This window comes from Bufo bufo, chromosome 8 (assembly GCF_905171765.1).
Source record: "Bufo bufo chromosome 8, aBufBuf1.1, whole genome shotgun sequence".
Lineage (NCBI taxonomy): Eukaryota > Metazoa > Chordata > Amphibia > Anura > Bufonidae > Bufo > Bufo bufo.
Genome location: NC_053396.1, coordinates 1,744,832 through 1,757,726, shown reverse-complemented (window position 1 = coordinate 1,757,726; position 12,895 = coordinate 1,744,832). Strand labels below are relative to the sequence as shown.

At 55.3% G+C, this 12,895-nt stretch overlaps 1 protein-coding gene and 1 long non-coding RNA gene across 8 annotated transcripts in view; one reads left to right on the top strand and one right to left on the bottom strand.

The window, feature by feature from the left end:
* Positions 1 to 1,038: 1,038 nt before the first annotated feature.
* Positions 1,039 to 2,163, bottom strand: LOC120977878. 4 transcript variants are annotated; one of them, XR_005773985.1, is made up of 3 exons: positions 2,050 to 2,163; positions 1,626 to 2,017; positions 1,039 to 1,551 (listed from the first exon to the last, which is right to left on the bottom strand). It is a non-coding gene; the product is annotated as an uncharacterized LOC120977878 (long non-coding RNA). The 4 variants fall into 4 exon arrangements; XR_005773988.1 differs by lacking the exon at positions 1,039 to 1,551 and having other exon boundaries at positions 1,576 to 1,929; positions 1,962 to 2,017; XR_005773986.1 differs by lacking the exon at positions 1,039 to 1,551 and having other exon boundaries at positions 1,576 to 1,961; positions 1,994 to 2,017; positions 2,050 to 2,135.
* A 47-nt stretch (positions 2,164 to 2,210) lies between these two features.
* VAV2 (vav guanine nucleotide exchange factor 2) overlaps positions 2,211 to 12,895 on the top strand; it is a 51,845-nt gene continuing 41,160 nt past the window's right edge. For 2 of the 4 annotated variants that reach the window (XM_040406011.1, XM_040406010.1), the window contains exon 1: positions 2,211 to 2,466. In XM_040406011.1, the coding sequence (XP_040261945.1) occupies positions 2,263 to 2,466 (204 nt within the window). In that variant the 5' untranslated portion in view covers positions 2,211 to 2,262. The remainder of the gene's footprint in view (positions 2,467 to 12,895) is intronic. The other 2 variants (XR_005773984.1, XM_040406012.1) reach the window with 1 other exon arrangement.

The window sequence follows — 12,895 nt, the reverse complement described above, 5'->3', positions numbered from 1 at the left end:
TTCCATTCATACAGAAGACGTATATATAGAGGGGATACTGCCCCCGCTGTCCACCCCACATCAGTGACCCTGCCCTCCCAGTACACCCCACATCAGTGACCCTGCCCTCCCAATACACCCCACATCGGTGACCCTGCCCTCCCAGTACACCCCACATCGGTGACCCTGCCCTCCCAGTACACCCCACATCGGTGACCCTGCCCTCCCAGTCCACCCCACATCAGTGACCCTGCTCTCCCAGTACACCCCACATCAGTGACCCTGCCCTCCCAATACACCCCACATCAGTGACCCTGCTCTCCCAGTACACCCCACATCAGTGACCCTGCCCTCCCAATACACCCCACATCGGTGACCCTGCCCTCCCAGTACACCCCACATCGGTGACCCTGCCCTCCCAGTACACCCCACATCAGTGACCCTGCCCTCCCAATACACCCCACATCGGTGACCCTGCCCTCCCAGTACACCCCACATCGGTGACCCTGCCCTCCCAGTACACCCCACATCGGTGACCCTGCCCTCCCAGTACACCCCACATCGGTGACCCTGCCCTCCCAGTACACCCCACATCAGTGACCCTGCTCTCCCAGTACACCCCACATCAGTGACCCTGCCCTCCCAGTACACCCGACATCAGTGACCCTGCCCTCCCAGTACACCCCACATCGGTGACCCTGCCCTCCCAGTACACCCCACATCGGTGACCCTGCCCTCCCAGTACACCCCACATCGGTGACCCTGCCCTCCCAGTACACCCCACATCAGTGACCCTGCTCTCCCAGTACACCCCACACCCGCGGTGTCAGAGTCGCCCGGTCCTTCCTGCTTCCGATAATTCCTAGTCCACTTTCCCCTCATCCCCCTGCTGACAGGCGCTGAGGCCTCCAGATAATCGCCGCTCTTCGCCCCCAGTGGTTTTAATCTTCTGGCAGACGTTCTGAGGCGGGAGACAGTTCACTGCAGACTAGTAGTTTAGTTTCTGCCCCACGAATGACGACCTCTGCGCTGCTGTCCGCCGGTGTCAGCCGCTAGGCCCCTCCCACTGTGACGTCACGGCAAGCCCTCTCCCGCAGTCTCCGTCGCGCTCTGTTCTGGCCCCGCCCTCTCATCGGCTCCTCCCCGGGCACCGCCCTCTCATCGGCTCCTCCCAGGCCGCGCGGCTCCGGCGCTGCAGCGGGGACGAGCATTGAATCAGAGCCGTGAGCTCCGGGAGACAGAGGGGAGCAGCGGGGCCCCCGCCGGAGGAGAGGAGCCCAGACCGAGCCGCCGGGAGCAGCGTCCTGCCGGAGCAGCCAGCGGCCTCAACCCGACCTAGGACAGCCCAATGATGGCCCCCTGCGGCTCAACACTGCTGCACCCCTGAAAGAACCCCGGCCACGCACTGCACCCCTCACATTGACAGGAGGCTGCTCCCCAAATCCTACCCCCAGTCACAGCCTGCACCCCAGTGCTGGCCTCTCCCGGCTCAGCACCCCTAATGTCCACTCCCTGTCTGCACCTCCCTAATACCATACCCCCCACTGCTTACACCCTGATACCCCCTGACACCTCCATACACCCCACTGCCTGTCCCCTGATACCCTCTGACACCTCCATACCCCCCACTGCTTACACCCTGATACCCCCTCCCTGATACACCCTGACACCTCCATACACCCCACTGCCTGTCCCCTGATACCCCCTGACACCTCCATACCCCCCACTGCTTACACCCCGATACCCCCTGACATCTCCATACACCCCACTGCTTGCACCCTGATACCCCCTGACATCTCCATACACCCCACTGCTTGCACCCTGATACCCCCTGACACCTCCATACACCCCACTGCCTGTCCCCTGATACCCCCTCCCTGATACCCCCTGACACCTCCATACACCCCACTGCCTGTCCCCTGATACCCCCTCCCTGATACCCCCTGACACCTCCATACACCCCACTGCCTGTCCCCTGACACCTCCATACACCCCACTGCCTGTCCCCTGATACCCCCTCCCTGATACCCCCTGACACCTCCATACACCCCACTGCTTGTCCCCTGACACCTCCATACACCCCACTGCTTGCACCCTGATACCCCCTGACATCTCCATACACCCTACCACCTTCACCCCAATACCCCCTCACACCCTCCATCCCCCTCACACCCTTCATGCACCCCTGATACCCTCTTCCACCTGACAATACCCGATCGCCTGTGCCATGAGGTGCCCGATGGTTTGAGCCTGCCCGCTGAGTCGCCCGCTTGTGCTGCCAGCATGGAGGAGTGGAGGCAGTGCGGTCGCTGGCTGATAGACTGTAAGGTGCTGCCCCCCGACCACAGGGTGGTCTGGCCCTCTGCGGTGGTCTTTGACTTGGCCCAGGCTCTTCGGGATGGCGTCCTGCTGTGCCAGTTGCTCCATAACCTGTCGCCGGGATCCATCGACCTCAAGGACATCAACTTCAGGCCCCAGATGTCTCAGGTATGGGGGAGGGGTCCGTCCCTGGGGGGCTCCTGTCTTTGTGTCATCCGGCAGCATGGTCGCTGCTCACTCTGCTTGTGTCTCTCCATCTCCTGCGGTGCGCTCATTGTATGGTGTATAATGGGTTAATAGTGCCGGACTGCCACGCTCAGCAGACCGGTGTGATTGCACGTCTTGTCGTAGACCGGATGCGGTGTGGCGTTACCGGCTTGTCTGTCACATGACGCCGGCGCACCTGATACGTCTCTCCGGTGAGTGACCCACGCCGGTCCTGCCCGTGTGAAGTTAGTGACCGAGGGCGAGTGTGACGGCGACGATTCTGTGCGCTTGTCTGCCGCATCCGCGGTCAGTGGCGTTTTCATTTACTCCTATAGGAGGAAAGTTGCATGGAAGTGGTCATGTGACTCAACACGGCGCTCTGTCCTGACCCCCGATATCCGTGCTGCGTCCATGTATAGAGTCCTCGCCCCCTGTGCCTGGGACGGGCAGCTCGCCCCATTCTTGGGATGATCCTCCAGCGCCAGGGGCAGCTCTGCGATAACGACAAGATGGCGGCAAAATATCTGAGCATCGCTGGGAGGAGATAATTGTGGCGCTATAACCATTAACCTGTCACGTGATGTGCAGATAATGACCCCCAAATCCATGACGATCCGGTTACGTTGTCATGGCTGCCGGGCACAGTGCTGCATTCACTGCCTCTGGACGGGTTATCCAGTCGTGCTCGGATACGCCCGTATCTCGCCAATATCTGATTCTCTGGCGGGGGCCCCGTCATTTACACCGGAAGGTTCTGGTTTTTGCGGTTCAGTGGCTGGTGAACGATCACGGTGTGGTAAGGGGTGTCCGCCTCGCCGCCATATTGGTGTGATGTGACTCCTCGGGGTGGTCGTGCGCGGCGTGCTTTCACTATTACACACCTGCGACGTGATGCAAATCGTTCTCACTTCTTTCTTCCTGATCTGTTTCCTGGCGATTATGGGGACTGTACCGTGTGTTCACCACCGCGTCTCTGGCGTTATCGGCGCGCCTCGCAGGTGCAGCACTGCGTCATACTGCGACACGACAGTAGCAAAAAAATCCATCCAAGATGGCGACACCATAGACTATCATTATAAAAATCGTCGCGCGACATTGGTTCGACATCGTACAACACATGTTGCAGTGTAGTTGTGCCCTACGTGTCGCACGACGTATTGTAGCCTTAGCGTTCAGGTGTCTGGAAAAGCTGGATGGTGCGGCGGCCATGTTGGGTCTGCTCCGTATCCTCATTACTTTGTCGCTGCCGATCGTCTTCTCCTTCACGTGTCATATCCCTGGCGCCATATCCGGGGGGGGGGGGCAGAGATGCCGCCATAGTGCGATTTCCTTTTGGTTTCAATATCGCAGCATAAAGCTGACTCTTAGTCATGTGACCGCTGCTGCCGGGTTAGCCACGCCCACGAGAAGCCTCTTCCTCATTCCAGGTGAAGGTCTGGAATTCTCCGCAGTCAACTCTTCCTTATCTGAGGGAAAAGTGCTTTGTGTTTCCTCAGCATTTACAGCATCTCTGCTTGCTGTCAGTCATGTTTATATCTGAAAGGTTGAGAATTCTTCCTGGCCCAGTCCTGCTCACCTAGCTGAGGGTTTGTTACAATGTATCCTTTCTAGACACTCCTGTATGGTCTCCAGATTGATACAATTGTAACAAAATATCACAGGGGGTTATAAACTTTGTGTAGACTGATACGTTGTAACAACCTCTCATCTGTGGTAAGCATTAGGTTTTCATCCTTGGGATGTAAACAAGAGTGTTCTCGTTCATTGGTAGCAAGCAGAGATCTTGAAAATGATGATGAGTGTTGTTAGGGACCCCTTTTCCTTGGGTCCGGCAGTTCCCTTCCCCCAGTTCACCAACGGGGTGGTCGCAGCTCCTCCGGCGGTTATTGATTGGCTGACGGGCTCTGCTTGTTCCCGACAGGGGGTCTCATCACATATCCGAGCCGCACTCTCCCCTTCCCGCCGCTCTGTCTTCTGGTGGATTCGGTCACCGTCATTTAGTGCCGACCCGTTTCACTCTTTTTATTAGATTTTTTTATATTATTACTTTAATGTGTAAAAACCAGAGGAAGCTGTGAATGTGAACATCGTGTTCTGCGGGACATGGATCCGTGAGGCACAGACAAGACCTCATCCATAGCCTTCTGACAGCAGTGACCTGACCTTTAATGGCATTACACTGCATACAGATCAGAGGAAGAACAGTGGGGTACAGGATAGTGACGCTGACACTCGGGGTACAGGATAGTGGCACGCTGACACTCGGGGTACAGGATAATGACGCTGACACTCCGGGTACAGGATAGTGACGCTGACACTCCGGGTACAGGATAGTGACGCTGACACTCGGGGTACAGGATAATGACGCTGACACTCGGGGTACAGGATGATGACGCTGACACTCTGGGTACAGGATAATGACGCTGACACTCTGGGTACAGGATAATGACGCTGACACTCGGGGTACAGGATAATGACACTGACACTCGGTGTACAGGATGATGACGCTGACACTCTGGGTACAGGATAATGACGCTGACACTCTGGGTACAGGATAATGACGCTGACACTCTGGGTACAGGATAATGATGCTGACACTCGGGGTACAGGATAATGACGCTGACACTCGGGGTACAGGATAATGACGCTGACACTCGGGGTACAGGATAATGACGCTGACACTCGGGGTACAGGATAATGACACTGACACTCGGGGTACAGGATGATGACGCTGACACTCGGGGTACAGGATGATGACGCTGACACTCTGGGTACAGGATAATGACGCTGACACTCGGGGTACAGGATAATGACGCTGACACTCGGGGTACAGGATAATGACACGCTGACACTCGGGGTACAGGATAATGACACGCTGACACTCGGGGTACAGGATAATGACACGCTGACACTCGGGGTACAGGATAATGACGCTGACACTCGGGGTACAGGATAATGACGCTGACACTCGGGGTACAGGATAATGACGCTGACACTCGGGGTACAGGATAATGACGCTGACACTCGGGGTACAGGATAATGACGCTGACACTCTGGGTTCAGGACGATTTAGTGATTTTGGGGTGTCGGGATGAGTTTTGTTATGGACACCATGTACCCCAAGTTGTCAGCCTCTTGCCCCCTGGTCGCGGCGAGGACATTGTCCAGGTCTGGCCATGTTGTCATGGTGATGGCGGCAGGTACGGGTGGTGCTGTTGTCCTTTAGACATCTGGCAACAGCGCCAGTGCCCGCGGTCAGTGCAGCTGCCGGGCTCGGGTGGGCACACTTGGTGTCATATTTCGGGAGGTGAGCGCCACGTTGGTGGGTGCGGCCGGCTGGCGTGGTGATACTGATGCCACCTGGTTGCGGTAATTCGATTGTCTCACTAGCAGTAAAGGAACGTGGGAGAAACTGGCGAGACATCTGGAGTGAATCTGCCGCTGCAGGGTCAGGAGGGCGATTGGACGGGTAATTACTGATCACAGCGACATCTGGTGCCCGGGAAATCGGCTTAGACCCGACATGGATACGGAGAAAGTCATTAACCGTCCGCGTCAAGTGGAATTAGCTCCAAATCCCATGAGCAGTGCCCTGCGAGGGGGGTTAACCCCTTATTCAGTTTGATTGGGAGCGATCTGCCATCTTCTGCCTCGACCCTACAGACACACTGACGGAGACGTGAAGATCTGCGTCCGATCTCTGCTCTCCTCCACGTCCTCTCCGGATGCAGACCTCAGGGCAAGTAGGGTCCGTGTCCCCAAAATCAAGAGGCGTGAGGGAAATGTCTGACTCCAGCTTGATGAATACAATGCTAGCTCTACAGTAGGGACTGACACCCAGTTACAGGTACCTCAACCAGTGGTGGTCTGTGGTGACGATTAAAGGGTCCTTCAGTCCCTCCTCCTCAGGGGTTAATGTTGGCGTGCGGCGATCTCCCTGCGTTGATGCCGGCACTCTTATTGATCGCTTCAGCTACTGATCAGAGAGAAGCAATCAATCCCAGAAATGATTCTGTAGAGGTTTCTGGTCATGTGACGCCTCGCCTGCAGCCGCCATCTTTATGGTCGTTGGCTGATGCATAGAATCGGGTTACCGCAGCGCACGCCTGAAGAAACGCGCCGCAGCGGATTGTCGTGCCGTTGTATCCAGGGCTACACTACTGGTGTACAGGGAGGGTACCGCGGAGTACCAGCCATGTCTCCACTGGGGGGGTTATTGGATGGCGGACTATCAGACCCGACTGCACTCGTGAATCCGGCGCTAATCATCCGTGAGCTGCGTGCTGATGGCACCGACACAGGCTGAATACTGTGCCCCCCTCTCCTCGTTTAAGGACCCCCCAAGAGATGCTGCTGACATGTTTCCTGTCTCATGACCCTCATGGTACAGGATTCTTTAATGGTCCTTATAAAGTACAGTGGGGGGGTATTATAATGTACTGGTGTCCGGGTCGCCATGATAACGGATCTCTGTGACATTGAGCCATGTTTTTCAGCTGCCATCTTCCCTCTTGGCCGCAGTCAACACTTGATTTACAGTAATTATAGGATCTGGAGCCTGTGGCCCCTACCAGGGGCAAGTCAGGGGTCCTTGTTGGGGTGTTTCAGATTCCAGACACTTCCGTCACTTACTTGTCAGATTCTTCCTCCTGGACGATGACTCCACATCATGGGAGATTTCACTGGGGGACGGTATGAGTGCAAGAACTACAACTCCCAGCATGTCCTGCTACAAGCCTGATTCATAGGCCTCATTTACCAATCACTGCCGTTACCCATAGCAACCATTCATGTCCTAGCTTTCACTTGTGGTAAAATGAAAGCCGCGCTGTGATTGGTTTCTGTGGTAAAATGAAAGCCGCGCTGTGATTGGTTTCTGTGGTAAAATGAAAGCCGCGCTGTGATTGGTTTCTGTGGTAAAATGAAAGCCGCGCTGTGATTGGTTTCTGTGGTAAAATGAAAGCCGCGCTGTGATTGGTTTCTGTGGGTGACCAGACAGTGGCCCCATATTGATCTGTGAGAGGCAGTGATGACGCCTGCTCGCTGACAGCTCGGCTCCACAGCTGCACTCTTCCTCCCATCATGGCCGCCATACGTTCGGACGTTTACCAGTTTAATGCTTTGCCTTTACTTGTGGCTGACATCCTCTGTGCTGCTGTTCTCATGGTTTGGTTAAGTGGGAGTTGATCTTGCGGATTATGGTCATGTGACCTGCTGATTATCGGTGAAATGGGGAGGGGCCTCGCGCTGATCGCGCTCTTCCTCGTCTGACAGGTTGCCCCTCTCATTTGTCGCCCCCGCAGGGTGCTGCACAGTAAGAACGCCCTTCCTGGCCTGTAGATTGCCAGTTCTTGGGTCCGGCGTCCATCTTGCATGTCCTCGTGTGTGTTTATCTCTTCTGCAGCCATTACTTAGCAACCGGCGCTGGCGTTACTGACGGTGGGCGATGAGCCAGGAAACATGGAGCCTGGCCAAGTCTTCTATGGTGACCTTTCCGAAACGCCACCGTCCTGGAAGCGGGCGATCGCCCCTCCACGTGTCCTCTGCCTGGAATTCTTCAGGATTTCTTCAGGAGTTATCCCCGGATCCCGGAGCATCGTGGTGGCGTGCATTCCGTTAACCGGGAACAGTCGCCACCTGTCTCCTCACCCCCCAACATCGTCCGTAGAAATGGCGCCGGGAGCCGCAGCAGAATCTGAGCTGCACCACGTTTTTTAACCTGATGGCGCCATTTTACCCTTGTGACTGACTTGTCAACTGCGTTTTAGTAATGGCGGCGTGACGCCATCTTGTGCGTGGCGAATCCTTCATGCCGCACAGTGCGGTGAGTTGTACGTTTCCGGGTCCAGATTCTCGGCCTGTACTTCCCCGTGCTGGTTGGGGCAGAGGTCGGCTCCGGGATAAAGGTCGGCGTCTGGTACTGGAATATTTTCTAAGCTCTTCCTGTTCGACTGGTTCTGGGGAAGATTCCTCTGATTACTTTGGTGCAGAGTTTGCAGTTTCTGTCTAGTCAGCGATTCTCTGATGACCCGCGACTGAGAGGTCATCGCTGATCGCAGCAAACATGGCGGCCAACTGCTGCTTTTACTATGCTCCTGAAGTGCTCTGTGCTGCTGGGGATGACCTGCTTCCTCTCCTGTGTAACTGTGACCAGATCAGCTCCTCCTGAAGTGCTCTGTGCTGCTGGGGCTGACCTGCTTCCTCTCCTGTGTAACTGTGACCAGATCAGCTCTTCCTGAAGTGCTCTGTGCTGCTGGGGGTGACCTGCTTCCTCTCCTGTGTAACTGTGACCAGATCAGCTCTTCCTGAAGTGCTCTGTGCTGCTGGGGCTGACCTGCTTCCTCTCCTGTGTAACTGTGACCAGATCAACTCCTCCTGAAGTGCTCTGTGCTGCTGGGGGTGACCTGCTTCCTCTCCTGTGTAACTGTGACCAGATCAGCTCCTCCTGAAGTGCTCTGTGCTGCTGGGGGTGACCTGCTTCCTCTCCTGTGTAACTGTGACCAGATCAGCTCTTCCTGAAGTGCTCTGTGCTGCTGGGGGTGACCTGCTTCCTCTCCTGTGTAACTGTGACCAGAACAGCTCCTCCTGAAGTGCTCTGTGCTGCTGGGGCTGACCTGCTTCCTCTCCTGTGTAACTGTGACCAGATCAGCTCCTCCTGAAGTGCTCTGTGCTGCTGGGGCTGACCTGCTTCCTCTCCTGTATAACTGTGACCAGATCAGCTCCTCCTGAAGTGCTCTGTGCTGCTGGGGGTGACCTGCTTCCTCTCCTGTGTAACTGTGACCAGATCAGCTCCTCCTGAAGTGCTCTGTGCTGCTGGGGCTGACCTGCTTCCTCTCCTGTGTAACTGTGACCAGATCAGCTCTTCCTGAAGTGCTCTGTGCTGCTGGGGGTGACCTGCTTCCTCTCCTGTGTAACTGTGACCAGATCAGCTCCTCCTGAAGTGCTCTGTGCTGCTGGGGTGACCTGCTTCCTCTCCTGGTTAAAATGACCAGATCAGCTCCTCCTGAAGTGCTCTGTGCTGCTGGGGGTGACCTGTTTCCTTTCCTGTGTAACTGTGACCAGATCAACTCCTCCTGAAGTGCTCTGTGCTGCTGGGGGTGACCTGCTTCCTCTCCTGTGTAACTGTGACCAGATCAGCTCCTCCTGAAGTGCTCTGTGCTGCTGGGGGTGACCTGCTTCCTCTCCTGTGTAACTGTGACCAGATCAGCTCCTCCTGAAGTGCTCTGTGCTGCTGGGGGTGACCTGCTTCCTCTCCTGTGTAACTGTGACCAGATCAACTCCTCCTGAAGTGCTCTGTGCTGCTGGGGGTGACCTGCTTCCTCTCCTGTGTAACTGTGACCAGATCAGCTCCTCCTGAAGTGCTCTGTGCTGCTGGTCCTGTGGGCTCAGGTGGGAATTGTTATAATGACCCCCGTCCTTCCCATAATGCCCTGCTCCGGGCATGCTCTAATCTGGCGCGCTCGGCCGTGCGGCGCTGGAGATTAGCGGATTAGCGGCTCCTCCGTTCTGCGCTCGATGATTTTCCCAGAATTTATTGGGAATTACCTGTAGTTCAAGGACAAACGGATTCAGGGCGACTGATCGGAGCGCGTCACCTGACCGCGGGGAGGGCTGCTGCTTCCTCGTACCTCCACTAGTTACACACCTCTGCTTCCTGTCAGTGAATGTGAAGCCGCGCTGGCTGCTGTTATTTGTGCAGTTTTCCTTGCAGAATCCGACAATGATTTTTACTTTTGCCCTTATTCCGCTCTATTGATTGGGTCTCTCCGCGGCCCGAGCGCCCGACGCAAGGAAAATCGCCATTTATATCCCACACTCAGAATTGTAGCTGCAGCTCTGGGTGTGACTGCAGCCACATGTCCCTCAGTTCTGTACGAGCTGCAGCTACAGTTCTATGGTTACATCCTGGCATGCTCCAGTTACATCCAAAGCTGTGATCACAATTCTGTTACATCATGTTTTATACTCCAGTCACAACCAGAGCTGCAGCTACAATTCTGCGGCTACATCTTGTCTTGTACTCCAGTCACATCCAGAGCTGTTTGTCTCCACAGCCTGATATGTTCCCCGATGTGGCTGGAGCGTTATAAGGGTGGTCCGGTGGCGGCGATGTCTTTCTGTATTTCGATCCCTCCGCTCGCCGGCGTCTCTCGGGGCAGCACAGCTGTAATGTGTCAGATCTGTAATCTGTGTATAATAAGACGAGGTCTCTGAGGGTGAATTATTCATCCACCAGCTCTGCGTCTGCGCCCAGAGCTGCAGCGACACCCATCCTCTACTCTGCTGGGAGTGGTAGTTCAGCAGGAAGTCACATTTCAAAGTGAAATAAATCTCCAGACTAAGCAGGAAGCAGATGGTGACCTGATTCTGTCCTATCACCAGCCGCTGGCTCTGACCCAGGGGACCTCGCAGAAGATTTGGTTGGGACTACAGGCTTTAGACAAGCGCTCTGCGCTAATTATTCCATAATATCTCATTACAGAGCCGCGTCCTCCGCTCCCCACAAAACGCCATACGGTACATGATCACATTCACACTGCCTGCACCCACCACTAGAGGGAGCTCACTGCATACAGATTATACAGTCACCACTAGAGGGAGCTCACTGCATACAGATTATACAGTCACCACTAGAGGGAGCTCACTACATACAGATTATACAGTCACCGCTAGGGGGAGCTCACTACATACAGATTATACAGTCACCACTAGAGGGAGCTCACTACATACAGATTATACAGTCACCACCAGAGGGAGCTCACTACATACAGATTATACAGTCACCGCTAGGGGGAGCTCACTACATACAGATTATACAGCCACCACTAGAGGGAGCTCACTACATACAGATTATACAGTCACCACTAGAGGGAGCTCACTACATACAGATCATACAGCCACCACTAGAGAGAGCTCACTACATACAGGTTATACAGCCACCACTAGAGGGAGCTCACTACATACAGATTATACAGTCACCGCTAGGGGGAGCTCACTACATACAGATTATACAGCCACCACTAGAGGGAGCTCACTACATACAGATTATACAGTCACCACTAGAGGGAGCTCACTACATACAGATTATACAGTCACCACCAGAGGGAGCTCACTACATACAGAATATACAGTCACCGCTAGAGGGAGCTCATACAGATTATACAGCCACCACTAGAGGAAGCTCACTACATACAGATTATACAGCCACCACTAGAGGGAGCTCACTACATACAGATTATACAGCCACCACTAGAGGGAGCTCACTACATACAGATTATACAGTCACCACTAGAGGGAGCTCACTACATACAGATTATGCAGCCACCACTAGAGGGAGCTCACTACATACAGATTATACAGCCACCACTAGATGGAGCTCACTGCACACAGATTATACAGCCACCACTAGAGGGAGCTCACTACATACAGATTATACAGTCACCACTAGAGGGAGCTCACTACATACAGATTATACAGCCACCACTAGAGGGAGCTCACTACATACAGATTATACAGCCACCACTAGAGGGAGCTCACTACATACAGATTATACAGTCACCACCAGAGGGAGCTCACTACATACAGAATATACAGTCACCGCTAGAGGGAGCTCACTACATACAGAATATACAGTCACCGCTAGGGGGAGCTCACTACATACAGATTATACAGTCACCACTAGAGGGAGCTCACTACATACAGATTATACAGCCACCACTAGAGGGAGCTCACTACATACAGATTATACAGTCACCACTAGAGGGAGCTCACTACATACAGAATATACAGTCACCGCTAGGGGGAGCTCACTACATACAGGTGTCTACAGCTCCCATTGATCTTGATGATCGGTCATTTGTCCCTGTGACCGCTGGTCCCTCCAGGTCTCGTTCCTGGGGGCAGATTTGTCTTGATATTTGGAGGCTGTCAGGTCGCCTTATCCTGTTATAGGTCTGGGTTGGGGGTCTTGTTGTGCCTCCTGTTCATGCGCTCGGACGGTGCTGTCTCTTTATGGCGCAGTGTGTGTGTGTGTGTGTGTGTGTGTGTGGGGGGGGAGTTGCCGCAGTGGGGGGGGGGAGTTGCCGCAGTGTTGGGGGGGGGGGAGTTGCCGCAGTGTTGGGGGGGGGGGAGTTGCCGCAGTGTGGGGGGGGGGGAGTTGCCGCAGTGTTGGGGGGGGGGGGTTGCCGCAGTGTTGGGGGGGGGAGTTGCCGCAGTGTTGGGGGGGGGGGGGGAGTTGCCGCAGTGTTGGGGGGGGGGGGAGTTGCCGCAGTGTGGGGGGGGGGGGAGTTGCCGCAGTGTGGGGGGGGGGGGGAGTTGCCGCAGTGTGGGGGGGGGGGGGGAGTTGCCGCAGTGTGGGGGGGGGGGGAGTTGCCGCAGTGTGGGGGGGGGG